The sequence below is a fragment of the Carettochelys insculpta genome, chromosome 3, assembly GCF_033958435.1.
Source record: "Carettochelys insculpta isolate YL-2023 chromosome 3, ASM3395843v1, whole genome shotgun sequence".
Taxonomy (NCBI): domain Eukaryota; kingdom Metazoa; phylum Chordata; order Testudines; family Carettochelyidae; genus Carettochelys; species Carettochelys insculpta.
In genome coordinates, this window is record NC_134139.1 from 57,064,789 (window position 1) to 57,089,619 (window position 24,831).

Genomic DNA, 24,831 nt, shown 5'->3' on the forward strand with positions numbered 1-24,831 from the left:
TTATAGATAGGCACTATATTTGCCCTTTTCCAGTCTTCTGGAATCTCTCCTGTCTCCCATGATTTTCCAAAGATGATAGATAAAGGCTCAGATACCTCCTCTATCAGCTCCTTGAGTATTCTAGGGTGCATTTCATCAGGCCCTGGTGACTTGCAGACATCTAATTTTCCTAAATGATTTTTAACTTGTTCTTTTTTTATTTCAACTTCTAACCCTACCCCTTTCCCACTAGCATTCACTGTGTTGGGCATGCCTTCATCAGACTTCTCAGTGAAGACCGAAACAAAGAAGTCCTTAAGCATCTCTGCCACTTCCAAGTTCCCTGTTACTGTTTCTCCCTCCGCACTGAGCAATGGCCCTACCCTATCCCTGGTCTTCCTCTTGTTTCTATTATATGTATAAAAAGCCGCCTTGTTTCCCTTTATTCCTGTAGCTAGTTTGAGCTCATTTTGTGCCTTAGCCTTCCTAATCTTTCTCCTGCATTCTTGTGTTGTTTGCCTATATTCATTCTTTGTAATTTTTCCTTGTTTCCATTTTTTATACAATTCATTTTTTATTTTGAGATCATGCAAGATATCCTGGTTAAGCCAAGGCAGTCTTTTTCCATATTTTCTATCTTTCCTACACAGCGGGATAGCTTGCTTTTGGGCCCTTAATAATGTCCCTTTGAAAAACTGCCAACTCTCCTCAGCTGTTTTTCCCCTCAGTTTTGCTTCCCATGGGACCTTACCTACCAGCTCTCTGAGTATACCAAAATCTGCCCTCCTGAAATCCATTATCTCTATTTTGCTGTTTTCTGTTCTACCCTTCCTTAGGATTGCGAACTCTATGATGTCATGATCACTTTCATCCAAGCTGCCTTCCACCTTCAAGTTCTCTACAAATTCCTCCCTATTTGTTAAAATCAAATCTAAAACAGCTTCCCCCCGGTAGCTTTTTCAACCTTTTGGAATAAAAAATTGTCTCCAGTACAATCCACACAAAAAATGCTCTCTTTCAATCTGAAATCAGAAGAACATGTGTCTTCTTCCAGAAGCATCTTTTCAGCTCCCCAATCAGGAAGAGCACCTCCTTTTGAAAGCTTCTTTTGAAAAAAATCACATGTAGACACTCCATGGGCCCTTTGTTTTTGAAAGAGCAGTCCTCATGGCACAAGATTTTTTGATCCCTGGTCCGTTCTTTCGAAAGAGCAGGGGCTGTGTGGACTCTCTCTGTAGAAAGAGCTGATCATCTTTCAATCTGCTTTTTTGTGTCTGGACATGCTTTTGAAAGATGATCTTTTAGAAGAGATCTTCCAGAAGATCATCTTTTGAAAGATCTCTAGTGTAGATGCAGCCTTAGTGAACACTTATCTTTATAAAACAGTCAGTTTGTCAATCCCTTAAGTGACTGACTTTAAGGTAATTTCCTTTGTGTAGCAACTGGGACAGATTCACCCCGGTGTCACTTCAGATTTGCATACCCCTTTCAACTGAAACAACTTCACTATCAGATTTCTTGCCAGCATACGTACTAAACTGGCACAAAAGCTTAACATGTCATTGTATTTCCTGTACAAAATTTAGTTCTCATTTTAGACACTAATTAATGTTAACATGCAGACTTTAAACGAGTTGGTAGACTTCTTCCACCCAACTCAAATTTAGTTTTAACCTGTTAACTCTTTCCAGTTCTAGCAAACATCTTGACTGGGTCAGGGAAGAGTGGGACTCCAGAAGGGACTGGTGGCCAGCCTTCCACTTTAGCCACCACTTGGCTAAAAGGAATTGGAAGGAAAATGAAAGCCTTGCTTGTGAAAAAGCATGGGTGGCTGGAATCTTGTTGGGAAATGGTAATTTTAAATATTTTTCTTTTTCACCCTGTGGAACAGAAATAGTGGCTAGTTCAAGCTTTAATGGCAGGGGATGTGTCTGATTTGTGTTTTCAGCCCTGTGATTTTAAGAAAGAAGCTGGTTTGATCCTGCAAGGGTGAATACAAGAAAACCAAACGTTTACAGCCTATTTGCCATTAAGGTGTAATTCACATCTCACTTGCTTTGCTGCAGCTATGGGTCCCTTAAGTGACACTTGGCTGTGCTCACCGTGGTTCAGATGATTAATTTATCTGGCCCTTCTTGAGTCAGTTGAAGTCAAACTATGAAGGAGCTAATAAACAGAATAAAATTGGATTAGGAATACAAGAAGAAATATTAGCAGGTGACAGTTTAGTTCCAGGTGCAGAATGACTTTCTTGAAGCTCATTAAGTTAAAGAAGTGATATGCGTAGTGTTGGAAAGAATAGGTCATGTTAGTTTTACTAAATATTAGGACTTGTGTGTATATATACTTACTTTCTGGGGCTAAATAAACTCCCATTGCACTCTCAGGTCGTAATAACTCTGAAGGACATTACAAAATCAGATGTGCCAGAAAAACCCAATAAAATGTACAGTTACCTACAGCTATCACTGTATTTGCGGATGTGTGGGAAACTTTCTTGGTCTATAGTATAACTGCTTATTTGGTGGTGGTAATGTAACTATGTATGCACATCTTTTACTAGTGACTTCTATTATAGGAATTTTTCTATAATATTTGTGCTCAGGGAAATGCTTCTTGTGCAGATTAAAAGTATTTTGTGTTCTTCAGTTTGTATCATGGTGTGATTTATTTCATTTAATTTTTGTTCTAGATTGCAAATACTTTAAATATGTTTCATATCAAGGCTGCAAAGCCAAGAAGAGAGAGTTTCAGACAATGAAGAAATTTGTGAAGAAACACAGCCTTGCTCATTTGAGAACATCTGGAGTTTTGGATTCCTGCATGCACCTTTGACGTTTACAAGATGTTTTAAGCTCCTCTTACATAAAAAATGCTAAATTATTTTCCCAGCTTTTTTATGTGGAGTTTTCTTTACTGGTTCTTGCTACAAAGAAGTTTGAGTGGATTGCTGGATCAATATTTAACTCAGTATATTGCTGGGCAAAATCTTTGGTTTGTATTCCTTTTATTTATAATAAAAGGGAAGTAAATCCATTGGTAATGGAATCTGCTGTCCTTGATATTTATTCCAAATGTATCTGTATGAGATTTAATGAGCAGAGTTGATGCCTCAAGAGCATATTTAATAGTTATTTAGTAATTGTGGTGCTTGATGTTATTGGGACTGATCCTGTTCCCATTTTGACATTACCTTAAATGGGACCGGAGTAAGGCCATGTTTCAACACCAGTCAAATTGACTGTGCTATAAAATAGTAATGTCCAGCTTCAGCTGGAGTTTTCCAAGTCATCTGTTCCCATTAAGGAGCTTCCCACCTTCTTGTTATGCTTCAAGAAATGTAGTCTGAAAAATACTTAAAGATATGTTTCTAGTTGACACCATCTAGGGATTATCTGCTCTACTGAGATCTGTAGAATTATTTACTAGGGGAAAAAGTGTGAAGCGGATTGGTTTAACGAATAACGGCTTATGGTTCAGCTTGGCAGAATTTGAATTTTTTTCTTAATTTTGTAATTTCACGGCTAATATCAATTTTTAAACCTTTTTTCTATTTGTATTGATTTACATTTTCACAATTTGAGGAAATTTTGGAGCAGGCTATTAGAGGCAGGTCAGAAAATGATTGCGTAATGACTGTAGACACAGATTTTAAAAGTTGAAGCTTCACAGCCATGAAAATACAAATAGTCAAATTACACAAAATAAATATCCATAAATCCAACTGTAATAGGTTTTCAAGCAACATTTTTCTTTGTCCATTTGTAAGTTTCTGTCAGCAGTTATGGAAGTATTTTTTTTATTCATTTGTGTGTTTTGTCTTTGGAAACAGTTACCGATAAAAATCTAGTCCTTCCAAACCTAACTACATGTGAAATCAGCCATGACTTAAACTGGTTACAAACTTGGTAAAGGTGCCTTTAACAGATTCACATGTTGCTTGTATTAAAATAAAACTCATACAATAACCTTTCAGAATTGTTAATACTAATAACCAGTTCTTACAACTTGCAGGTGTATAGGGCCTTTATGGAGAACCTCTAAAGCATTTTTTTTTGTGAATCGCCTCTTCCCACACTCAGGTGAAATGAAGTTCTTTAACAATGCATTAGCAAGTGAATAATGATAGAACAGTATGTCCAACTACAACTGCATGGTGAGTATAGATAGTCAGAATATAATTATCGAAGTGGGAATTTGGCCAGGAATAATAATGGCTCATGGGAAATGTGCTAATTGATCTTTAATCACATCAAATGGTCAGTACCTTCATTTTACATTTCAACTGAAAGACATCCAATTACTGCCAAATCTAGCACTAAAGTGAACATTTATTCAATTCTGACTTAGCAGTAAGAATGCTAACACTTTTTCCAATAACCTACATTTTTGTTTTTTCTAAGCAGTCTCCAAATCAAGATATGATTTGGCTTTATCTGTGATGTCTGACAAGATTATAAGCCAATGTTATATGATTGCTAGCATTAGACTTTCATCAGAAGAGCAGAAATTCTCACAATGTTTAGGTTCATTCTATATTTCCTGGCAAGGATGAACTTCTTAGTGTACAAGATGCATTGTTATATTTAATTTTTCTTTAGAAATCACTGGTAACGGTAGTCAAGCTTAGATAGATTTGAAGAGAGGGTTAGCAAAATTCCCTGGCTTTAGGCTCCATTTCTCCTTGAGGATCTCACCAGAATTGTCTTTCAGGTTGAGCAGACTTCGGGGATGGTCCACACAAAGGACCTTGTTTCCCTTAAGGCTAGTTTGTCAGTCTGCTCTTTTTCTGAAGTCTGCTTCCTTTTGAGGTCTTGCACATCATGATGGCTCGGTCTTTCTTGGGCTGAGTAGGAATTGCTAGGTGCGTATATACTCTTGCAAGAGAAGGCATTTACTGTAATCCTTCTGGAGAGTGACTGTGTCCTGAAATGAAAAGTATTAACAGGGGAAAATGTGGGGGAGGGTTGAGAAAGAGCTGAGATGTTGACCAACATAAACCCAGTAAGTTCCAAAGAAAAGAAGAAAGTGGAATTTGGTTTTAGGCTAATTTTTTTTTAAAAAGCTTCATAAAATATTAAAACAGTCAGTTCCCACAGACCTTTGTTGTATGATCTTGGGGATTGATGGAGTCCTTAACTAAGAAACATACAACCTTTCAGAGCTCTAGCATATGTGTGTTACATGTTAAACCTTACAGTAGCTGAGATTCCATCATTAGGAAAAAAGAAACATGAAACAAAGGAGAGAGCAGGGAAATGGCTGGGAGGGAAATAAGAAGGTAAAGAAAATCTTGATGGCTTTGAAATATGTTACTCATGATACTTGGCACCTGTCCTAAAGCAACCAGTGCAAATATGCACTATATTAAATATTCTTATTTTTAAATGGTGTCAGACCTGACATATGGAAAAGCTCATCTGACAGAGTTACACTGTCCAAAATTAATCTGTGGAAAAACTCTCGCACTCATTGGATACATTGCCAACAAATGCCTCTGAGATGCACCTTTCCTTAACACAACTGTAGTGAGATGGGGCCTGATTCTCTTCTCTCAGCAGTGTGAAGGTGAAATAACGTCACTAAAATCATTAGTTACACCAGTGTGGAATTAGATGAGTGACACTAATTACTCCTTTTATTTATTAATATGTTGAATAGGACTGCTCCAAATACAGACCACTGGGGGACACCATTATTTCCCCGCTTTGTTAGGAAATCTGATAATTTATTTCTACCCTTTATTTTCTATATTCTAACCAGTTAGCAATCTATGAGAGGACTTTGTTGCTAACCCATGACAGCATATTTTGCTTAAGAAGCTTTGGAGAGGGACCTTGTCAAAAACTTTCAGAAAACATAAGTACTCTGTATCCATTGGATCCCCATTGTCCACATGATTATTGACCCCCTCAAAGAATTCAGTAGATTGGTGAGGCATGATAGCCCCTACAAAAATCATGTTGACTGTTTCCCAACAGATTATGCTCAGCTGTGTCCTTTATTCTTTACTATAGTTTCAACTAGTTTGCCTGGTACTGGATGGAGGCTTCCTGGTCTGTAATTCCCAGGATGACCGTGGAGTCCTTTTTAAAAGTTGGTGTCACATTAGCTATCTTCCAGTCATTTGGTACAGAAGCTAATTTAAACAATCAGTTATAGACTACATTGAGACCCTGCAGTTCTGCCTAACTGTTCTAACTGTTCCTGTGCATGGAACTGGAAGCATTTCAGAGTGTGCTACAAAGGGTGTCCTGGGTCCAAATGCTTACCTAGTAGCCTAAATTGGGACTTCACAACTTACCTCCTATTGTTTTTTTGTCACCGGTACCTACATGTATCATGACTACCATCTCCTCCCCAGCATTAGGCATTGTTAGCTGGTGACCGGGTAATGTGCGGTGAGGTATTCCCCTGGGTCCTAAACAACGCAGTTTTTTACTGTTAGAGCAGGGAGCTCCTAGCACACTCACCTACAGCCAGGCTGTGGTAACCAAACGGTTAAAGTTCTTTTTGTTGTGCCGGCTGTGTTGCAGTGACAAAAGGGTTAACAGCAGTCAGGCTTAGATCTTAACTAGTTACAAGTTTATTAAGCTACCGTTATAAGCGTGTGGTTACAAAAGGCTATTGTCTACTTCTTATATGCTAGCAAAGTACAGGTGTTAACAAATTACGTTACAATCCAATACAAAGATATCTGTTACCATCTAACACAATGATATCTTGATACAACAACATCTAGTTACAGAGCTCTGTTTCTTTAGCTGTGCACAAAAAGAAAGGAGACCTAGCATGGGTATATCTTACTCTCTCTACGTCTCTCGATACCAGCGTAGCCAAGCCAGATCGGCCACTCAATTCCGCGGAAAGACGAATACGAGGTTGGGCGTCCCCAGTTGTGGACCTCGGGAGGCAATCACCTGACCCAACCAGCAGGTAGTTGGTGGAATGCACTCAGAGTTAGAGTTCTGCTGGGCCCACCTTTTATACCCCTTTTAGGTTACGTATTCTCTTTCTTATCTATGGTGCCAGATTGTACTGGGCTGTCTTTTGTGACACCAGTTTGTTACAAGGGCATTTCTTACTTAATTTGCACTTGTAAGACAGGAGATAAGCAATTTAGGAGTACAGGACATTCTTTTTGTGTGGGTGGGGACTTCCTCTTCTGGGATGGTGTGTGTGTGTGCATCAAATTCATCAATGCCAGTTGGAGTGATTTCTTGATGGTCCCCCCCCGCTTGTTGACAGTTTGGCCTGTTAGCCTTCTATCTGTGCTTTCTGTTTCTCAGGGTCACGATAAGCTAGCACATCTGGGCCTCAATCAGAGGCATCAAAGACTGTGCTGTCAGCAGCCGTTTCCGTGCCCTGTGTGCTCCTCAGTGGGAGGTGGGCAGCGAGCAAGCTGGCTTGTAAGGGGGAGACTTTGTCTGGCTACAGGCATATGTCTATTTAGATGTCTCGAGAGAGCCAAAATCTTCTCATGAGGTGGGCAAGTCACTGTGGTTCTCCTGGTCACTGCAAACCATTATGCATGCTTCTAATGATTGACTCCCCCATAACTTTAACCTGTCTCTTTCTAATAACTGGAATTCCCTCCCCTGGAAAGGTATCCTCAGAGCAAGAGGATAGCAGATCATTATTTGGAAGGAGGATCCCAACTCTGGGATCATTTCCCTCTGCTCCAGTTGAATGATCTCCTGAGACCTTCATCCTCTGTAAGAGCACAGAGGCTTCTGGACTGGGAATGGTTCCACCGTGTCTTGGAGTCTCATATGTGTACTTCTCTGTCTCCCTTAGCTCCTCCAGTTTAGCCACTCTGGTCTCTAAAGCCCTTCCATGGTCTCCGAAAGCCAACAGCTCATTGTACCAATGCACAGCTATGCCACCTGCCCAGAGGGCAGATAATCATATATGGTGCATTAAACTGGATAGGTCCTGCTCTATTGCTGCATTCTTTTACTCTTCAAGCTCATTCCTTTGTTGCTGTTTTGTTTTTATGGGGGGGTTAACTCCTTTAAACTCCTTCAGAAACTCCCGTTAGCCCCTCCTGTTTGTTAGCTCTTACACCATTGTAAAAATGTCAGAATAATTATAGAGAAGACCAAGCTGCAAATTTCAGATTTAGAGCAGATTTACCCACATGATGGCAGTGTTCAGATCAAAGATACACAGAATAAACATTGGGAGGGAGAAAAGCAAAAATTGAATTTGTGTTTATAAAACTACTTAGACTAATCTGAGCTGGCACATTAGTCCTAAAAGTGTGGTTGCATGGCCCCACCAGAGGGTAGGTTAGTTGTTCATGTGCCCTAATTCTTATTTCCCCTCTTCACATGTTTGAGGGTTTTTAAGTTTAAACCCAGCTCTGAATTTGTAGACTTACTACGTTTGGCCCAGATATGCAGCATTAATTTAAAATGGGATCATTAAGTAGCTCTTAAACAGGATGGAGTACTCCCTGCTTTCTGTTCCTGTAGAATCTGATCCAAGTTTGACCCAACTCTTGTAAGTTAAATAGAGGGTAGATACTGACCGAACATAATTCATTCATTTTTCTTCCCTTGTATTTTCACAGCTGCAGCATGCTTTGCATTGTAAATAGGGAGAGCTGTTGGATATATTTGGATCATGCATTGTATTGTTTACCTGTTATACATTTTCAAGGAATGATTTTGGACCTAGACCCTGTTTAAATTAAGCTGTAGGGAGCAGATCTGTGAGTGCTGCTGGAGCACAAGAAATGTGCCGAGGGGAGAGGGAGGCTTCTTGCCACATGACGTGTGACATACCAAAGAGGCAGCCTGCAGGGTTTCTCCCCAGCCCACAAATAATAAACTTCAGAGGGGAGAGAGAGAACGCAGGAGAGAGCCAGCGAGCAAGCAAACCTGAGCAAACACTGAGTTCTGCAGCTGGCAATCTGTAAAGCACAGAGGATGAATAGGACTTATTTTAAAGATGGCCAGAATTCCTATACATCTGACCTCAGCAAGCCTCCAGTGGAGAAGGTGAACATTTGGCCACCCAGCAGCAGGTTTGCAATTGCCATCTCATCCCCAACCTTCTTCTTCTGCCTCTCTGTCTCCTTGCTGTGCCAAGCAGGCACGCTTTGGGGGCACCCCCAGTGCCTCGACTACGGACCCCCATTCCAGCCTCCTTTCCACCTAGAGTTCTGCTCTGCCTATGAGACCTTTGGCTGCTGTAACCAGGACAAGGACAACAACATTGCAGCTAAATACTGGGAGATCATGGATTATATTGATCCCCAAGGCCACAAGCTGTGCGGAGGGTATATCAAGGATATCCTATGTCAGGTAAGGCAGAGGGTTTCAAGCTGTAAGTTTACACTGTGTGTGTGCTTGTGTTTGTGAGCACACTCGTGTACACTAAAGTCTCATATTTGGCGCTCCTGGGACTGGAAGGTTGCCGGATATTCAGATATTCTGGATAATAGACAAGTATACCTAGCAATGCATAACACTAAAGAAAAACAAGATTAGATATTAAGAATCAAAGAAAAATGTATGCGGAGTACTTTATTTACCAACAACAGTAATATTGTACACTGTAAACATATACTATATTTGCTGTATTTATTTGTATTTACTTTCACTATACTGTACTTTTAAAAAATGTAACTAAAATGTACAGATGTTTACAATGCCAGTTACTTGAGAGTTCCGGGTGATAGAATGCCAGTTAAGACAGAATTTACTGTACTATAGGGTTTCATTAGAAGATGATTTTTCCATATGCCATCTCTTTTACCTTTTTGATACTGGGGGGCCGTGGTGGCTGCGTGGCTATGGGGGAAAAAGGACAGCAGGGTAATGATTCTGGATAAGAGTTATTGCAAAGTGTGCACTGGGATCAAAATATGGCCAGGTACCACAGGGATAAATGTATGTAACAACATCTGTAGTAATTGTTAATAAAGATACTATTTTTGATAGCTGCAAGTGCCAATGAAATGAAGGAGTGTGTTCTGCCGTTGGGAGGGGGACAATACTAGCCCCTTTGCAATGAAAAGAAGGATTGAAAAGATGAATATTTTTCCTCCTGTTCATAAATAAAGGGTGACTTGCATGGCAGATTTTACAGGATCATGCTAGCACTCCAGAGGTACACTGTGCCTCTGCTAGTTGGGGTGCTCACTGACGCTTCATCTCTGCCCCTCTGGGTGGCCCTCCCAGGACCCCCCTCCCACCACAAGCACCAATTGCCTATGTACATGATCAAATCAGGCTGGAACATGAAACGCAATGTTTGGAGTCCCAGGTCTCATGGTGGGTGTGTTTAGCTTGTGCTTCTGCCTAGTACACTGCAAACACTGTGGCTATTAAAGTAGAACAACATTAAACAGTCAAAAGATTCATGCAGCTGAAAGATCCCAAAGCTGCAGCTGATGCATTTCCCCAGTGCTTTCTTTCCACTGCCTCCATACACACACACGCCCGCCCCCACCCCCCGCCCCTTATGGACATAGACACGTTCAGTAGTAAAAGTGCTTCCTGGGTGCCTGCACCATGATTTGTGGACAGAAAGGACCTGACTTTTTAACAGCTGTGCTAATCACACTGGCCATGATTTACTGTATGTCAATGCAAAGCAGCCAAAACCACATTTTTGCTTATTACACAGCTATAACATTCTTCCAGCTAATCCTTAGACTTCAAATATTATCCATATTTACTAAATTCTTCCAATCTCATGGTCAGACTGGTAAGAGTCTGGAACCACCATGGGGAAAGCAACATGCAGGGGGAAAAAGAAACCAAAAAAACCCATACCATTAGTATTTATAGGCAATAAACCAAGAAAAAAATTGATGTGATCATGGCAGAACCTAATTAACACAAATGGTTGATGATTGAGCATCCTGTAGAGGACTTCTTATAAGTGACAGCTAGAAAATAAACATAAAACATGCACCTTTATATTTTGGTCATAAGTCTTGATATGTGTAGCTTAGTTTGAATTCATTATAGTCATATTTCGTAGGACATTTTGAAAATATCTCTATATATTTTAAAAGAAATTGTTTTAGTAATCTGAGAGCCAATAATAATCACGTAGATTGGAGATTTTTAAGAATGGGTTAGACAAACGTCTGTCAGGGATGGTCTAGATCAGTGTTTCTTAAACATTTTGATACCATGGAACACCAAACAATAATATTTTTATGCAGATGCCTAGGAAAATTTTCTTTAAAAAAAGTTGTCAGAACAAAAAACAAAAACAAGCCAAAACCAAACAGAAACATAAAAAAAAACCAAACAGCAAAAACAAAGTGAAGTAACAACCAGCTATCGTAGCAGTGAAGAAATAACATTGTATCTGGTTTTAATAATAGAAAATATATACCATCAGTGTATTTTTCCAAACACGGCACATCTGCTAGTTGTTTATGGAACACCAGTGTTCTGTGGAACATCAGTGTTCTGTGGAACATCATTTAAGAAACCGCTCTAGGTAGCATTTGGTCCTCCCCTGAGTCCAGGGGACTGGACTCAATGACCCCTCAAGGTTCTTTCCAGTTCTAGTATTCTGTGATTCTCTGGACTCTTTGATGAGCAGTGATTAGTTACTGCTAATTTTAATGACTTTCTTCTGCTCCTATTGATGTTAATGACAACATGCTAGCAACAGGTTGGGTTCCTTAGTGAGAGTCAGTTGTTTATTGAATTAGCACAGTCAATAAAGCTCAACTGCATAATGCTTTTTTCCCCTCAAATAAAGTCAGCCCTAGCGCTTCGATCCAGTAAGTAATAAGGACAGATCATCATTCCATCAAATCAAGGACATAACAATGATTGCTAAATATTGACACATGATGAGTGCTGCACACAATACAAAAAGACTCTGAAAAGCTTACAGTGTTAGGATCCAATCTTCCACGCAGCTAAGTCGACAAAAGAATGCTTCTGTCTTCCCAAGGTGGTTCCTACAGTGATAGGGGGAAAAAAAAAAATCCATTGCTATAGTCTGCATCTACAGTATGGGCTTATATCAGCATAGGGACACGATCAAAGCCTTTTCAGTCAGGTGTGTGGAAGCCTGGAAGCCAGTGTATCCGTTCTATGATAGAAATAGTGGAGAGCAAACAGACTGCTTTTGATAGTCTTCCTATTAGGGCCACAAGTTGATGTGAGGAGATGATGTAATGCTCAGCAAAGAGGAAGCTATTTGTAGTGCATAAAAATAACTTGTATAGGGTCTACAAAACCCAGGAGCCATGCTACATATTCCTGAGCTGCCATCTCCTGGCACCTTAATGATATCTATTTGCATAAATAGAGATCTAAAGCACTCTTGTAATGAGTGGTTTAGAAGGCATTTTTAGCAGCTTTGCCTCTGTCACAGCCTAGATCACCTGCATTTTTCTTCATAATTTTAACTTAAGTCAAACCAAAATGTCAACTCACCAGCTTGTGTTAAGTAACATCGGTCCATTGATGTCAGTGGAGTTGCGTTTATTTATGGCCACTGGGAGCCTGGGCCATATTTGCTAATTATTTGATTGATTAAAAACATTGAGGGCGACAACACAGGCCAGATCTTCAGAGGCTGTAAAGGAGTAGCTAGCTTGCAATATGCCAGCTAAGGGTCTGGTCCATACAGTCCATGTGAAACCCAGTTCAAAACCTTCCTTGATGTCCTTAAAAATGAGCACTTAAAAAAGTAAGTGGGGGTTGCATGAAAGCTGGCAACCACAGGAGGCAGTTCCTAGTCGCTCACACACTAAAATGGCAGTTCCATTGTTCTTTGAGAGGATTAGATGGCTGGTGCAAGGGGAAGGCAAATCAAACCTTGTTCAGACTTGGACTGGAAGATGAGATGTTAGCATATGCTAGCTAACTTTGTAATTGGAATATTTTAAGACAGTGGTATAGATCAGGTAGACCACCTGTAACATGGCATGTTGGTAGGGGAAATCCTAAAGGCTCAAAAACAAGGAGGCAAATTCAATATTTACAAATTTTTTAGTCTCCCCCGCAAACCTCCTGCAATCTTTTAACCCAGTATCATGATTTGGATGCGAGGGGTAACTCACGATTTTTGAAAGTTTGTGGTTAACAAATATTGTGAATGAGAACAGAGTGTCACAAGACCTGTCTGTTAGTAGTTAATGGAAATTATCTTCTAGTTTAAGGGGCAAGAGCCTTTGCTTTTGAAGCAGAAGCATTAAGAGTTCTGTTTTGCAGGTCTACCTGGCATGAGTGAGACAACTGTAATGTGCTAAATGGCACCAAACTTGTCACAAATAATTGCATTCTGTTACACTCACAATTACAATTAGTTACACTTGGTGCGAAATCAGTCATTTTTCCTTAGGGGATGACAGACAAGTGACATCTGGATGTAAGGATCTTATTTCTTCAGCTCTACTAATCAGTAGAAAATAATCCATTCCCTTTTCTCAACCCCCATCCACTGTCCTCTCACTCCACAGACTCAGATGACCAAGGATTACTGTGAGACTGCTTAATCCTAGTGGTTTTACATAGACCCTAAGGAATGCCTTCACCTCAGACATTTAGCCAAAACAGTGGTTGCTGTCTGCATTCCTGGTAACACAGACTATGAGTTGGAAATGTGAATTGTTTAGGAAACAGCAAAGGCTTCTAAGTGATAAGATGGAAAGAATGTTCCCTACTTAGAGGGTACACTTTGCAGTACCTTAATTTCAGTACCTTAAATATCACCACAGTGATAAGGGCTATAGGCTGGAGGGCATTCATTAATGTTAATGGGGCTGAGGTTGCTTCTTGCTCCACTGAGGAATGTGTATCTCTTTCATGTGTAAGCATATTTGCATATTACAGCAGTTAGTTCTCAGCCTCCTGAACACAATGGGCCATCTGCCTCATACTGGAGCAGCAGACAGAAATCCTGAAGCCATTGCAATGACACTAGTGCAAATCCAGGATGAGAGGAGTATCAGACTCCAGGTACGTTGTAGAGACCACTAAAAGGAGTGGCTTTGCAACCAGGTGCAGGGGAGTACTGGATGGATAAGTCAGTCCTGAAGAGTACTGTCTTACGTACAGTACAGGGCTCTGGCCAGTTCCGCATTTCACCCCAGCAACTTCTCAGCAGTCTGTGACCACTCCTTGGTTCTGGGTACTCCTGCTCTGTGTCAAATATTTTGAACAGTCCAATGGAACCAGCTGCTGGAGCCTAGCTTTAGTAGATGCACATGCGTATACAAGTGTGCACACTTCCCAGTGCAGAAGCGAGTAGGTCATGGATGGTGGAGGTTGTAGCAGTTCCTGAGGGGAAGAAGACCATCTGTTCGCTCACCAGGACTCCAAAACTGCAGATGCCTCAAACGAAGAACACCACAGGACGCAGGCTCCTGTTGCCTTGACCTTTGGATTGATGGCAATCAAAGCCCAGTCTTGCTGTTCTGTGGATGTGGAAGGCCCTAGGCACAACAGAGTTGCTGTGGATCCGCTGTGTGGGGCAGAACACAGGCCACCAGAGACTCCATATTCTTTACATGCTGCAGTGTCCTGCTCCACCGTGCCTCCCTTTGCAGGAGTGTGGCAGGTGTGTCGGGGGGCATGATGAAAGTTGCTGGGACCTGGTGAGGGAACCAGCTACTGTGAAGGACCACATCAGGTGGTGTAGCCAGGTAACTGCCCCAAGACAAATGGGTCCCTCTAAGATCCTACATCCCTGTGGTACTGAGGCAGTAGAAGCTACTTCATTCCCCAGGCCACTCGGGAGTCAAATGGCAAGCATGAAAAACCTGGCAGGCACACTAGACAGGGCTTTTCTGCTGAGTGGGGACAGTAATATCCTGGCCTCAGTGCTTACCTTATGTTAAGCGAAGGAGAAGGTCTCTGGGATCATAGTTTTAGACCTTGGAGCCTGTTGCCCTGTGATGTGGAAACCCTGGGAAAACCTACCATTTTCTGTTGAAATATGGAAACGCTGGAACATTTACACAGTCATCCCTGGAGATTATGATGCATGGAAAATACAAGCTTAATTATTTTTACTTGTTGGCTGCTTTTGTTCTTACCTCATTAGATGTCTGCCCGATGAAACTCTTCATATATTTGTGCATACTAATCTCATGAAACCTAATTAAATAATTTCAATTTTCCACAGGATTTAACTGATGATGTTTTCATTTCTACAGCACTTGTACTAACAAATATACATGTCCAGTATTAACAGAAACATTATTTTTCTGAAAGGACCAACATAGAAACTCTGCTGGGTGATAGGGTAATGAAATTTTATGAGATTGGGTAGATAAATGTTGTTAATCCCATTATACAGATGGTGAAACTGAATCACTGAACTGTCAGCACCCAAATGTTCAAACTTGAGTGCCTAATATTAAGCATTTAACCTAAATCTTGCACACCTAAACATCTGATTAAAATCCTCAGGCACACAAGTATGAAAATTTCAACTTCAGTGATTCACCCAAGACCACACAGAGAGTCAGTGTGGGATCCAGGAATAGAACATGAAAATCTAAGCTAAATTTGATCACCATTCAAGACTATGCATTGACTTCAGTGGGACTGCACATACGTTTAAAACTAAGTATGTGATTAAATGCTTTGTTGAATCAAGACTTTAAACATCTCTGAACAATGCAGTGGTAAAGGTATTCCAACATAATTTTGTGGCTATTTATCTAATTATTTGCATGTCACTGACCTATTTGCTTGGATGAAGGCTGCACAGTGCAGCAGGAATGTGCATACACAGACGTGTAATTTGTGTTTATCTTCACAGGAGTGCTCCCCCTATGCTGCACATCTCTATGATGCAGAAAACCCCCAAACACCTCTTAGGAACCTCCCAGGACTTTGTTTTGATTACTGTTCCGAGTTCCATTTCTATTGCCACTCGGCTATCACACTGCTGACGAATGATAAGCACATTCAAGAGTGCTGCGAGAAGAACAAGACACGCTTCTGTAACCTCCTTAACATACAAGACCAAGACTACTGTTACCCCAATGTGCTGAAAAACACAGACCTCAATCACAATCTGGGGTCACTGGTGGAGGACCCCAAGGGTTGCCTTCAGCTGTGTTTGACAGAGTTTGCTAATGGGCTGAGGAATCCAGTACTGATGCTCCATGCTAATGACAACACCCACCGCATGTTTGTAGCAGAACAGGTGGGGATCGTCTGGGTCTACTTTCCTGATGGGAGCCTACTGGAGGAGCCCTTTCTAGATATTAAGAAAATAGTGCTGGCTACTCCATGGATAGGGGATGAGAGGGGTTTCCTAGGGATGGCTTTTCACCCCAAGCACAAACACAACAGGAAATTTTACATCTATTATTCATACGTGGACAAGAAGAAAGTGGAGAAGATCCGCATCAGTGAATTCAAAGTTTTTGCGACTGACATTAACAAAGCTGATCCACACTCAGAAAGGTAAAGCTTATTCAGACACATTTTTAATGCATCAAATTCTCATACAGATTGAACCTCTTTCATCCAGCATCCTGGGGACCTGGCCAATGCCAGATGAGAGAATTTGCTGAACCACAGGAGGTGAATATTAACTAGCACATTACCAACACTTTGCTTAGAAGACATTTAGGGGTAAATTACAGCTAAACAACAAACAGCACAGAACATTGAGAATCAGGACTGGTGGCTGTAAACAAATTTTATGGGACCACAGGAAACTTGGCAATGCCCATGATAAGTGGTCACCCAGCTATCTAAAATTATGACAGATTACGGATGTTGCCAAATGAAAGAGTTCTGGATTAGAGAGGTTCAATCTGTATTATCATATGGAAACCTGCCCGACTGTAACATCTGGACTGAATGCTGATCTCATGACCGTGCTGAGCTGTGTAGATCCAGGTGGGTCCCTTAAGGAGACTGCTGACCAGAGCCAGGGAAATGTGAAGTCCGGTTCAAGGTCACACAGAGGGCCCAAAGCAGAATGGAAAATAGAACCAAATTCCCCTCCTCTAGCCATTAGACACACAACATGTCTCCTGTCCCTGCCTACTGAAATCTAGCAGTAGAGTGGCAGCCTCAAGCACACTTACATTTCAAACTGTGGTCCCCGTAGAGAATGAACTCCCACTCTGAAACTGCTTTATAGACAATAATGTTCCATATAATACCCTCAATTACATAGGCTCAATGCTGGTATTGCCAAAGGCAAAGGTATTTTATTGCAATGAGAACATAACTATCACACACAGGACAGGGCTAAAGTTCTTTGTGACACCAGCTTGGTCTCACCTTTAATAAAAATTAAATTGCTCAGAATGGGAATTTATACCAAGAAGCAGTTTTCACCCAGAGCAACTTTTGAAATTTTTGGAAGATTCATGTTTTCGAGTAAGCACTGGTATTTTATTTCTCTGCCTATGGTTGATGATCTGGGGTACAAGAAAGGGAGTGCTGTGAGGATCCAGACCCACCCTCCACCTTGACCTCTAGCCAGAGCTGAAAATTTGAATGAAATTGTGTTTGCTCAGGAGCCTCAGCTCTGCAGTCCTCTGGTGCTGCCCATGAGCCCTGGGCATCCCCCAGCTCCTAAGGAGAAGTAGAGCAGGGAAACTGGGTGTCTCCAGTGTCTGCATGGGCCGGGAACTGGATCTGGGCCTTTTTTAGATGTTTCTTAAGGAGGCAGAGATGCAGGAGGGGGAAGAGATTAGCCTGTCTCCTGCTGGGGTGTTACTCCTCAGCTTGATCATCTGTCTGGATAAGAGCTGGGGGCTGAGAGTGGGGTGTGGCAACCATGAGCCTGTGGGGAGCTGGGGGGAATTCAGAGCTGTGTGCAGAGGCAGCGTGGATGGGTTGGGCTGTGTACAGAGGGAGAGTATGGGGCAGAGAGCTTGGGCTGAGGGCAGGGGTGGGAGAGCTCTAGGCCCTCTCCTAAGGAACATTCTGGTGGCATCCCAGTTGGTGATGGATTCTGTGCAACAAGCAGCGTTCCCTGTAAGCTGAGCACTTGGGGGGGCCACCCAGGAGAGATTCAGGTGCCGCCCAGCTAATTAACAGAGCAACCACAACCCTCCACAGTCGGCAGCATGAGTTTCTATTGGTGGTGCACAGCTGCACATGCCTTGGTGCACATGATACAATTTACAAATGCACAGGGATGGAAAAAAATTAGAAGGAACATTGGCCACAAGGGGCAGAGATGACATCACATGTTTAAGCCCCAACCAATAACAGGTTAAAAAACTCTTGTACTGTTAGCTCTCCTGACTGAAACCATTCCATGTGGGTAGTGGCTAATAGCTCCAGAACAGTCCAGGTGACATAAAGCTGATGGCTCTCACTCCTGTTCCCATTGCCGTGTCCGTATTACAGGAACCACTAGCATGATGGGCTCTCTGCTACTAATAAATAATACCAAAGGAGTTTTTGCATTTCTGTAATGTGTTTCCTAGAAGGAACCCACAGCACTTTCCAAAGGAAATAATCTTCTGAAGAACCCTCTGCGGGAAATGCTACTGACCACATGTTACAGATGGGGAAATCTGAGGCACTCATCAGCATCTTTATTGGTAGTCTGAGCAGAGAGGTAAAGGATTGAATGGACACCGGGGACTGAAGTGTCCTTTCTCTTCTAAAGGTGGCCCTTCTGCGTGAAGATGCAAGTATAGTGGTGAGGTAGTGTGGGTGGAGCTTATGCTTCCACAGCCAGGCTGTACATGTTCTGTGGATAAACAGAGAATGTCAGCCCCAAGGCCTTGCAGTCTGGCCCATTTCCCTGGGCATTAAAAGACCCCTGATGCAGTCATCATCAAGTGCTAGAAAATGCACCCAAGACAGGTTTTAAAAATTCAATTGCAAATATAGCTAGATACATGCTGAATACATTTCAGTTACTTGTGCCTGAAAAGTGCCTTTCTGGGAGCTCTGCCTTTACAGTAAGAGAAGATCCACTGAGCTATTTTATTTTACCATTTGCTGAAAGGGCAGGATGAAGTAAATGGGAATAGTCAATGCCCACCTGCTGATTATGCACTTGTCACAGGTTGCCACATGACTTTCAGACTTGATGTATGTCTCTACATTTGAGCTTGAAGGTGTAGTTACCAGCTCACATAGACATACCAAAGTTAGCTCTGCTCAAGCTACTGCCTAAAAATAGCACTGTGTCTCCCACAGTGGAGGTGGCAGCTTGAGTTAGCAACATACCCAGGTCAGGCAGGATTGTACTGGAGATGGCTAGCCTGAGAGATTACCTATGCTGCATGGACTTTTAGGTATCATCTTGAGTAGAGGTAGCACAAATATGTTTGTGCAAGCTGGGAATCAGACCTCCCAGCTCAAAGGGAGACATACCTATAAATGGAGGGATGTGATTAGCAAAGGACATGAAGGGTCCTTGCTTAGCCTGGGAACACTACTCTCTAATTTGCTCACCTTGATAATTTTTTTTCTGATTTGTCAACCTTGATTACTGTTTTTGGTTCTCTGTGCCTTAAATATTGAGTCTGTTCTGCTCTGGCTATGATCTGAAGAAGTGGGTCTGTCCCACGAAAGCTCACCTAATAAATTATTTTGTTAGTCTTTAAAGTGCTTTTACTGCTTTTTTGTTTTGATATCTTGGAAGGATGTGTCATGCAGATGAGAGTTTCTGTTTGTTGTGTGGACTGAATATTAACACATTTCTCTAATCCAGCAAAACACTGTATTTTGTCCAGTGGCTGCATCTGTGGTTATTTCCCTTTCTTTTTAGGGGCCTTCTGGAGATTGAAGAACCAGCTGCAAATCATAATGGGGGGCAGCTCCTCTTTGGCTTGGATGGCTATCTGTACCTGTTCATTGGGGATGGCGGGAAAGCTGGGGACCCTTTTGGAAAATTTGGGAATGCTCAGAACAAGTAAGCTGGAGGATGGGTATATGCATCTCTTGTGCTAGTGCAATGCATTGGCTTAGTGCATGATGGGACAGACAAAACAAGAGAATGGCCTGATACAACAAAAATGCTGCTTGACTTCTCAGTGCAAACCAGGATTACCCCCAATTTACAGTACATCAGGCAGTATCCTCAGTGTGCTCTTAGTAAGAGATTTTCAAAGCCTGAAATTTCAAGTCTTGTTGATTCACATGTCCAAATCCTGTTGAGAATTGGCATCCAAATCTCCTAAATGGTTTTTATGATCTTAGCCTTAATGTACTGGAAGAACTGTACACTACTGCTGGCTGCAAGGGAAATGAACAATTTTACATGCCAGCTAAAAATCTATACACAGATGATGTTTCCTGTTCAGTGATTGCAGATAGCACCTTGTTTTCCACACCAAACAGCAGGAGTGAGTCACTTAAACTGGATATCTACATCTGTCCAGCCCTTCTGTCCTTAGAAGGGATACTTTATGATTCCCTTTCTAATACATGCCATTTTTGCAGCTGAACATACATGTATAAATAACACACTATTTTTGCCAAAATTTTGGAAGTGAAGTTCATGCCCATGGTGCAGACAGGTGTTTCCTGAGAAAGTCTAGGACCAATACAACCCCCATTCTGACCAATGCCTCCATCTTCATTTGATGGAACCACCTCTCAGGGCTGGGTTGCTTCCATGGCCCATCCATTCTTTTGTCCCTCTTCTGAGACAAGGGTGCCAACAAATATAATTTGTAACAGTAGTTTTTGTGTTGATTGAAGAATATCGCAACAGGACTGCGTGGCTGTTTTACTGTGGTCCCTGGGGAAAGCAGAGAGAGAGAGAGAGAGAGAGAGAGAGAGAGAGAGAGAGATCTTCTCCAGAAAAATGTAGATCCTATGTGAGCTGAAGGAGAAGTTCCATTAGCTGTGTGCAGCAGAGGGCCTATTGCTCACAGCCAAGCAGTTCTGATTTCCCTCAGGAGAAGGCAGTGGTTCTTGCCAACCTGCTCCCCCCACAACCCAGTTCATTACAACATTCATTAGAACTGGGTGAGTTTTAAAAAAATATTTTTGATGGAAAAAAAAGACAAATTTTCATGAAAAGTTTCACAAAATGATGTTCCCATTTTCTACCAACTCTGATATGAACATTTCTAAGCATTGATTTACCTGATGATCTCAGTAACCAACTGCTTTTGCCTTGCCTTGCTTTCAGGAGTACTTTACTAGGAAAAGTTTTACGGATAGATGTGAATGGAAAAAGCCCAGATGGAAAGCCGTATCGCATTCCACCAGATAATCCCTTTGTTGCTGAGCCCAAGGCTCTCCCTGAAGTCTATGCCTATGGGGTCAGGAATATGTGGCGCTGTGCAGTTGACAGAGGGGATCCAGTCACCCACAAGGGACGAGGGAGAATATTCTGCGGTGATGTTGGACAGAACAGGTTTGAAGAAGTTGACATCATTGTTAAAGGAGGGAACTATGGATGGAGAGCTAAGGAGGGATTTGAATGTTATGACATAAAGCTTTGCCACAATTCTTCCTTAGGTAAGCGAGGAGATTCTTGTGGGGGCTTTGCTTGTAAGAGCACACGCCATGCTGTATGTGCTCAGTTAATGACAATGCTGCTACCTTTCTAGTTAATCTCTGTAATCTGCAGTCATGTATGGGGGATGAGGAATATGTTCCTGTCTGAGGAGAAAACGTATCTGTCCCCAGATTTCCAATCCAGAGGCGCCAAAATACAAAATGTTCTGGCACCTCAAGACTTCCCTGTTGTGCACCACCTTGCACAAAAGGCAAAGGACTAGTGCCAGTCCTCAAAAGAAATCTTTCTGTGGAGTCCTGTGAGCACTCCATTGAGGCCTAAGTGCATTAAGGGAACACTACACTACTGCTATGAAACACCATGTAGTGGTCACTCTTGTAAGCAGGATACCAGGCTTGGTGACATGATCTTGTCTTAAATCCTATGTGGGAGGAAGAGTTGCCTACTGGATAGAGCACTGGAGTGAGCCTCAGAGGACCTGGATTCTACTCCCGGCTCTGCTCCTGGATAACTTCGTTGCTGATAAGTCATTTCACTGTTCCGTGCCTCAATTTACCCAACTGTAAAATGGGGATAATAATACTGCTGTTCTTTGATACCGACTGATGAAAAGCACAATATAAGAATTGTGTGTAATTATGTTCTTCTTCGAGTGGTCCCTGTGGGTGCTCCGCAGTAGGTGTCGGGCTTGCCCTGGTGCCGCAGATCGGAAATTTCCGGCAGTCTCCGTTGGGTCGCGCATGCAGTGATGCACATCGGTCCTTCGTGCGCTTACAGTCATGTGCGCGATCCGGTCCCTGCCAGTTCCTTTTCAACCGTCAATGGCTGCAGACGGAATCCACTCCGGCTCCAACACCTGAGAAAGATAAAATCTGATTTACTTACCGTTAATAGTTATTAGTTGATAGCTTAGTTATTATAGTTGAAGCTGTTTATGTTAGATGTGTATATAGTTAAAAAAGAAAAGAGAGCAAGGAAAAGTATGGAGGCGGCCGCCTCAGGCGGGTCTGCTATCTTGAGGCTGCGAACGTTATCTGTTACCTGTTACTGGACTGAATAGCTGTGTCTACACGTGCACGCTACTTCGAAGTAGCGGCACTAACTTCGAAATAGCGCCCGTCGCGGCTACACGTGTCGGGCGCTATTTCGAAGTTAACTTCGACGTTAGGCGGCGAGACGTTGAAGTCGCTAACCTCATGAGGGGATCGGAATACGCCCTACTTCGACGTTCAACATCAAAGTAGGGACCGTGTAGACGATCCGTGTCCCGCAACTTCGAAATTGTGGGGTCCTCCATGGCAGCCATCAGCTGGGGGGTTGAGAGACGCTGTCTCTCCAGCCCGTGCGGGGCTCTATGGTCACCGTGTGCAGCAGCCCTTAGCCCAGGGCTTCTGGCTGCTGCTGCTGCAGCGGGGGATTCATGCTGTATGCACAGGGTCTGCAACTCGTTGTCGGCTCTGTGTATCTTGTGCTGTTTAGTGCAAGTGTGTCTGGGAGGGGCCCTTTAAGGGAGCGGCTGGCTGTTGAGTCCGCCCTGTGACCCTGTCTGCAGCTGTGCCTGGCACCCTTATTTCGATGTGTGCTACTTTGGCGTGTAGACGTTCCCTCACTGCGCCTATTTAGATGTGGTGCTGCGCAACGTCGATGTTGAACATCGACGTTGCCAGCCCTGGAGGACGTGTAGACATTATTCATCGAAATAGGCTACTTCGATGTAGGCTTCACGTGTAGACGTAGCCAATAACTGTTAAGTGCTCTATTAGCACTCAAAGACTTTAACGTTTGAGCAATGTCCTCGCCAGGGTTTAAGAAATGTGACTCATGCCGTGAGGCTATGCCTGCCTCAGATGGGCATAGCAAATGTATCCATTGCCTTGGGGAAGCCCACGTCCCTCAGAAATGTCCTCACTGCTCTAAGCTTACAGCTAGAGCTCAAAAGGACAGGGAAATGAGGCTGAAAATGTTCCTGTTTGATAAGGCCCTCCAGCCTGGACCATTGGAGAAGCCTCACAAGGAGGGATCCTTGGGGTCGCACAAGAGGAAGGCGGCTTCCTTAACCTCCTCTGTGCAGAAAAAGAAGAAGCTTTCACCAGCTCGATCCCTGCCAGTAACTTCCGTGAGCGGGACAAGTGGAGCACAGGGCCCGAGCCCGCTGGCTTCTCATAGCGGGAAGGCCACAGCTCATGTACCCGTGCAAGGGCCTCCGACCATTAAGGAGTCGGCACCGAGGGCCCTGCAGGTGCCGGAATTGGTGGCACCAGCTCCCACGGCACCGAGCCTTGCGGCACCAATGGCACCGGAGTGAGGGTACCCGGCACGGGGCCCAACGGTGCCGGAGGAGACTACCTGCGCGGCACCGCACACAGCGGAACCGAGTGCGGCACGGCGAGCAATGGAACCGAGCGTGGCACCGACTATGGTGCTGAGGTCCCCGGCATCCGTGGGAACACCTACGTCTCAGGAACGGGGAAAAGCGAAGACCAAGACCCGGCACCGCAGTCCTCCTACAGAGGTCAATGTGTTGCCATTATCACCTAGCTCTCCCCCCGAGATACACCGGGCAGCAACTCCAACAGCCTGCCTTAGACCTCCATCTCCGTTCCTTCAACCACCATCCCCCCTGGTTTAGACATCTTTCACCAACCTCCAGCAGGGATCCCTATGAATACTATCACAGAGGATCCCTGCCATTGTCAACGTCATCTCGGCAATCACGCCCTTCCACGCGTCACATCTACACTTTCCGGTCGTGGTCCAGGTCCCCATCACCAGGCCCTTGCCCCTGTTGTTATGGCTGTCCTTACCATACGGGACACCGGCACAGGGGGTCTGGATCTCGGGGTAGATCCCCGTCCACGCCTCGCCAACACCCCAGCACACAGTCTCACCCTGGGGGAACATTGCAGCTTTCCCAGCCAGAGAGTGCTCCAAAGGACCTGGACCCCCATCCAGACCCCTCAAAAGAACAAACATACAAACAGAGTCAGGAACCTGAGGATTTAGAGGAGATGTATCATTGCGACACCTCCTCGTCCTCCCCAGATGAGGCAGTTGTCCCTGGGGATATCTCTCCTCCAGATGACCTTAAACAGTTTCAAGAATTGTTCAAGAGGGTAGCACAAACACAGGACATTCAAGTAGCAGAGGTGCAGGGGGAACACCATAAGCTCCTGAAAAATCTGAGACCCCCGGCTTCATCCAAGATCGCCATCCCATTAGATGAAGTGATTATGGAATCGGCCACCAACATATGGCAGACTCCGGCTTCCACCCCTCCTACAGATAACAGGGCAGATAAGAAATATTTTGTCCCAGCAAAAAGCATGGAATTTCTGTTTAGCCATCCACAGCTGAATTCCCTGGTGGTCGAATTGTCGCAACATAGAGCCAAGATGCCCCAGTATAGGTCGGGGGATCAGATAAGGACACAAGGAAATTAGGCCTACT

At 43.2% G+C, this 24,831-nt stretch overlaps 2 protein-coding genes across 6 annotated transcripts in view; both read left to right on the forward strand.

Annotated features, from left to right (window-relative positions):
* Positions 1-3,924, forward strand: part of TAF1A (TATA-box binding protein associated factor, RNA polymerase I subunit A) — a 30,133-nt gene extending 26,209 nt beyond the window's left edge. For 4 of the 5 annotated variants that reach the window (XM_074988598.1, XM_074988602.1, XM_074988601.1 and 1 more), the window contains 2 exons: positions 1,671-1,831; positions 2,672-3,923. In XM_074988598.1, the coding sequence (XP_074844699.1) occupies positions 1,671-1,831; positions 2,672-2,814 (304 nt within the window). In that variant the 3' untranslated portion in view covers positions 2,815-3,923. Of the gene's footprint in view, positions 1-1,670; positions 1,832-2,671 lie in introns of all 5 variants that reach the window. The other variant, XM_074988603.1, reaches the window with a different exon arrangement.
* Positions 3,925-8,500: 4,576 nt separating this feature from the next.
* The window catches only part of HHIPL2 (HHIP like 2), a 28,447-nt gene continuing 12,116 nt past the window's right edge, over positions 8,501-24,831 (forward strand). Inside the window, exons 1-4 of the mRNA XM_074988604.1 lie at positions 8,501-9,290; positions 15,739-16,391; positions 19,681-19,824; positions 21,052-21,383. Of these exons, the coding sequence (XP_074844705.1) occupies positions 8,913-9,290; positions 15,739-16,391; positions 19,681-19,824; positions 21,052-21,383 (1,507 nt within the window). The 5' untranslated portion in view covers positions 8,501-8,912. The remainder of the gene's footprint in view (positions 9,291-15,738; positions 16,392-19,680; positions 19,825-21,051; positions 21,384-24,831) is intronic.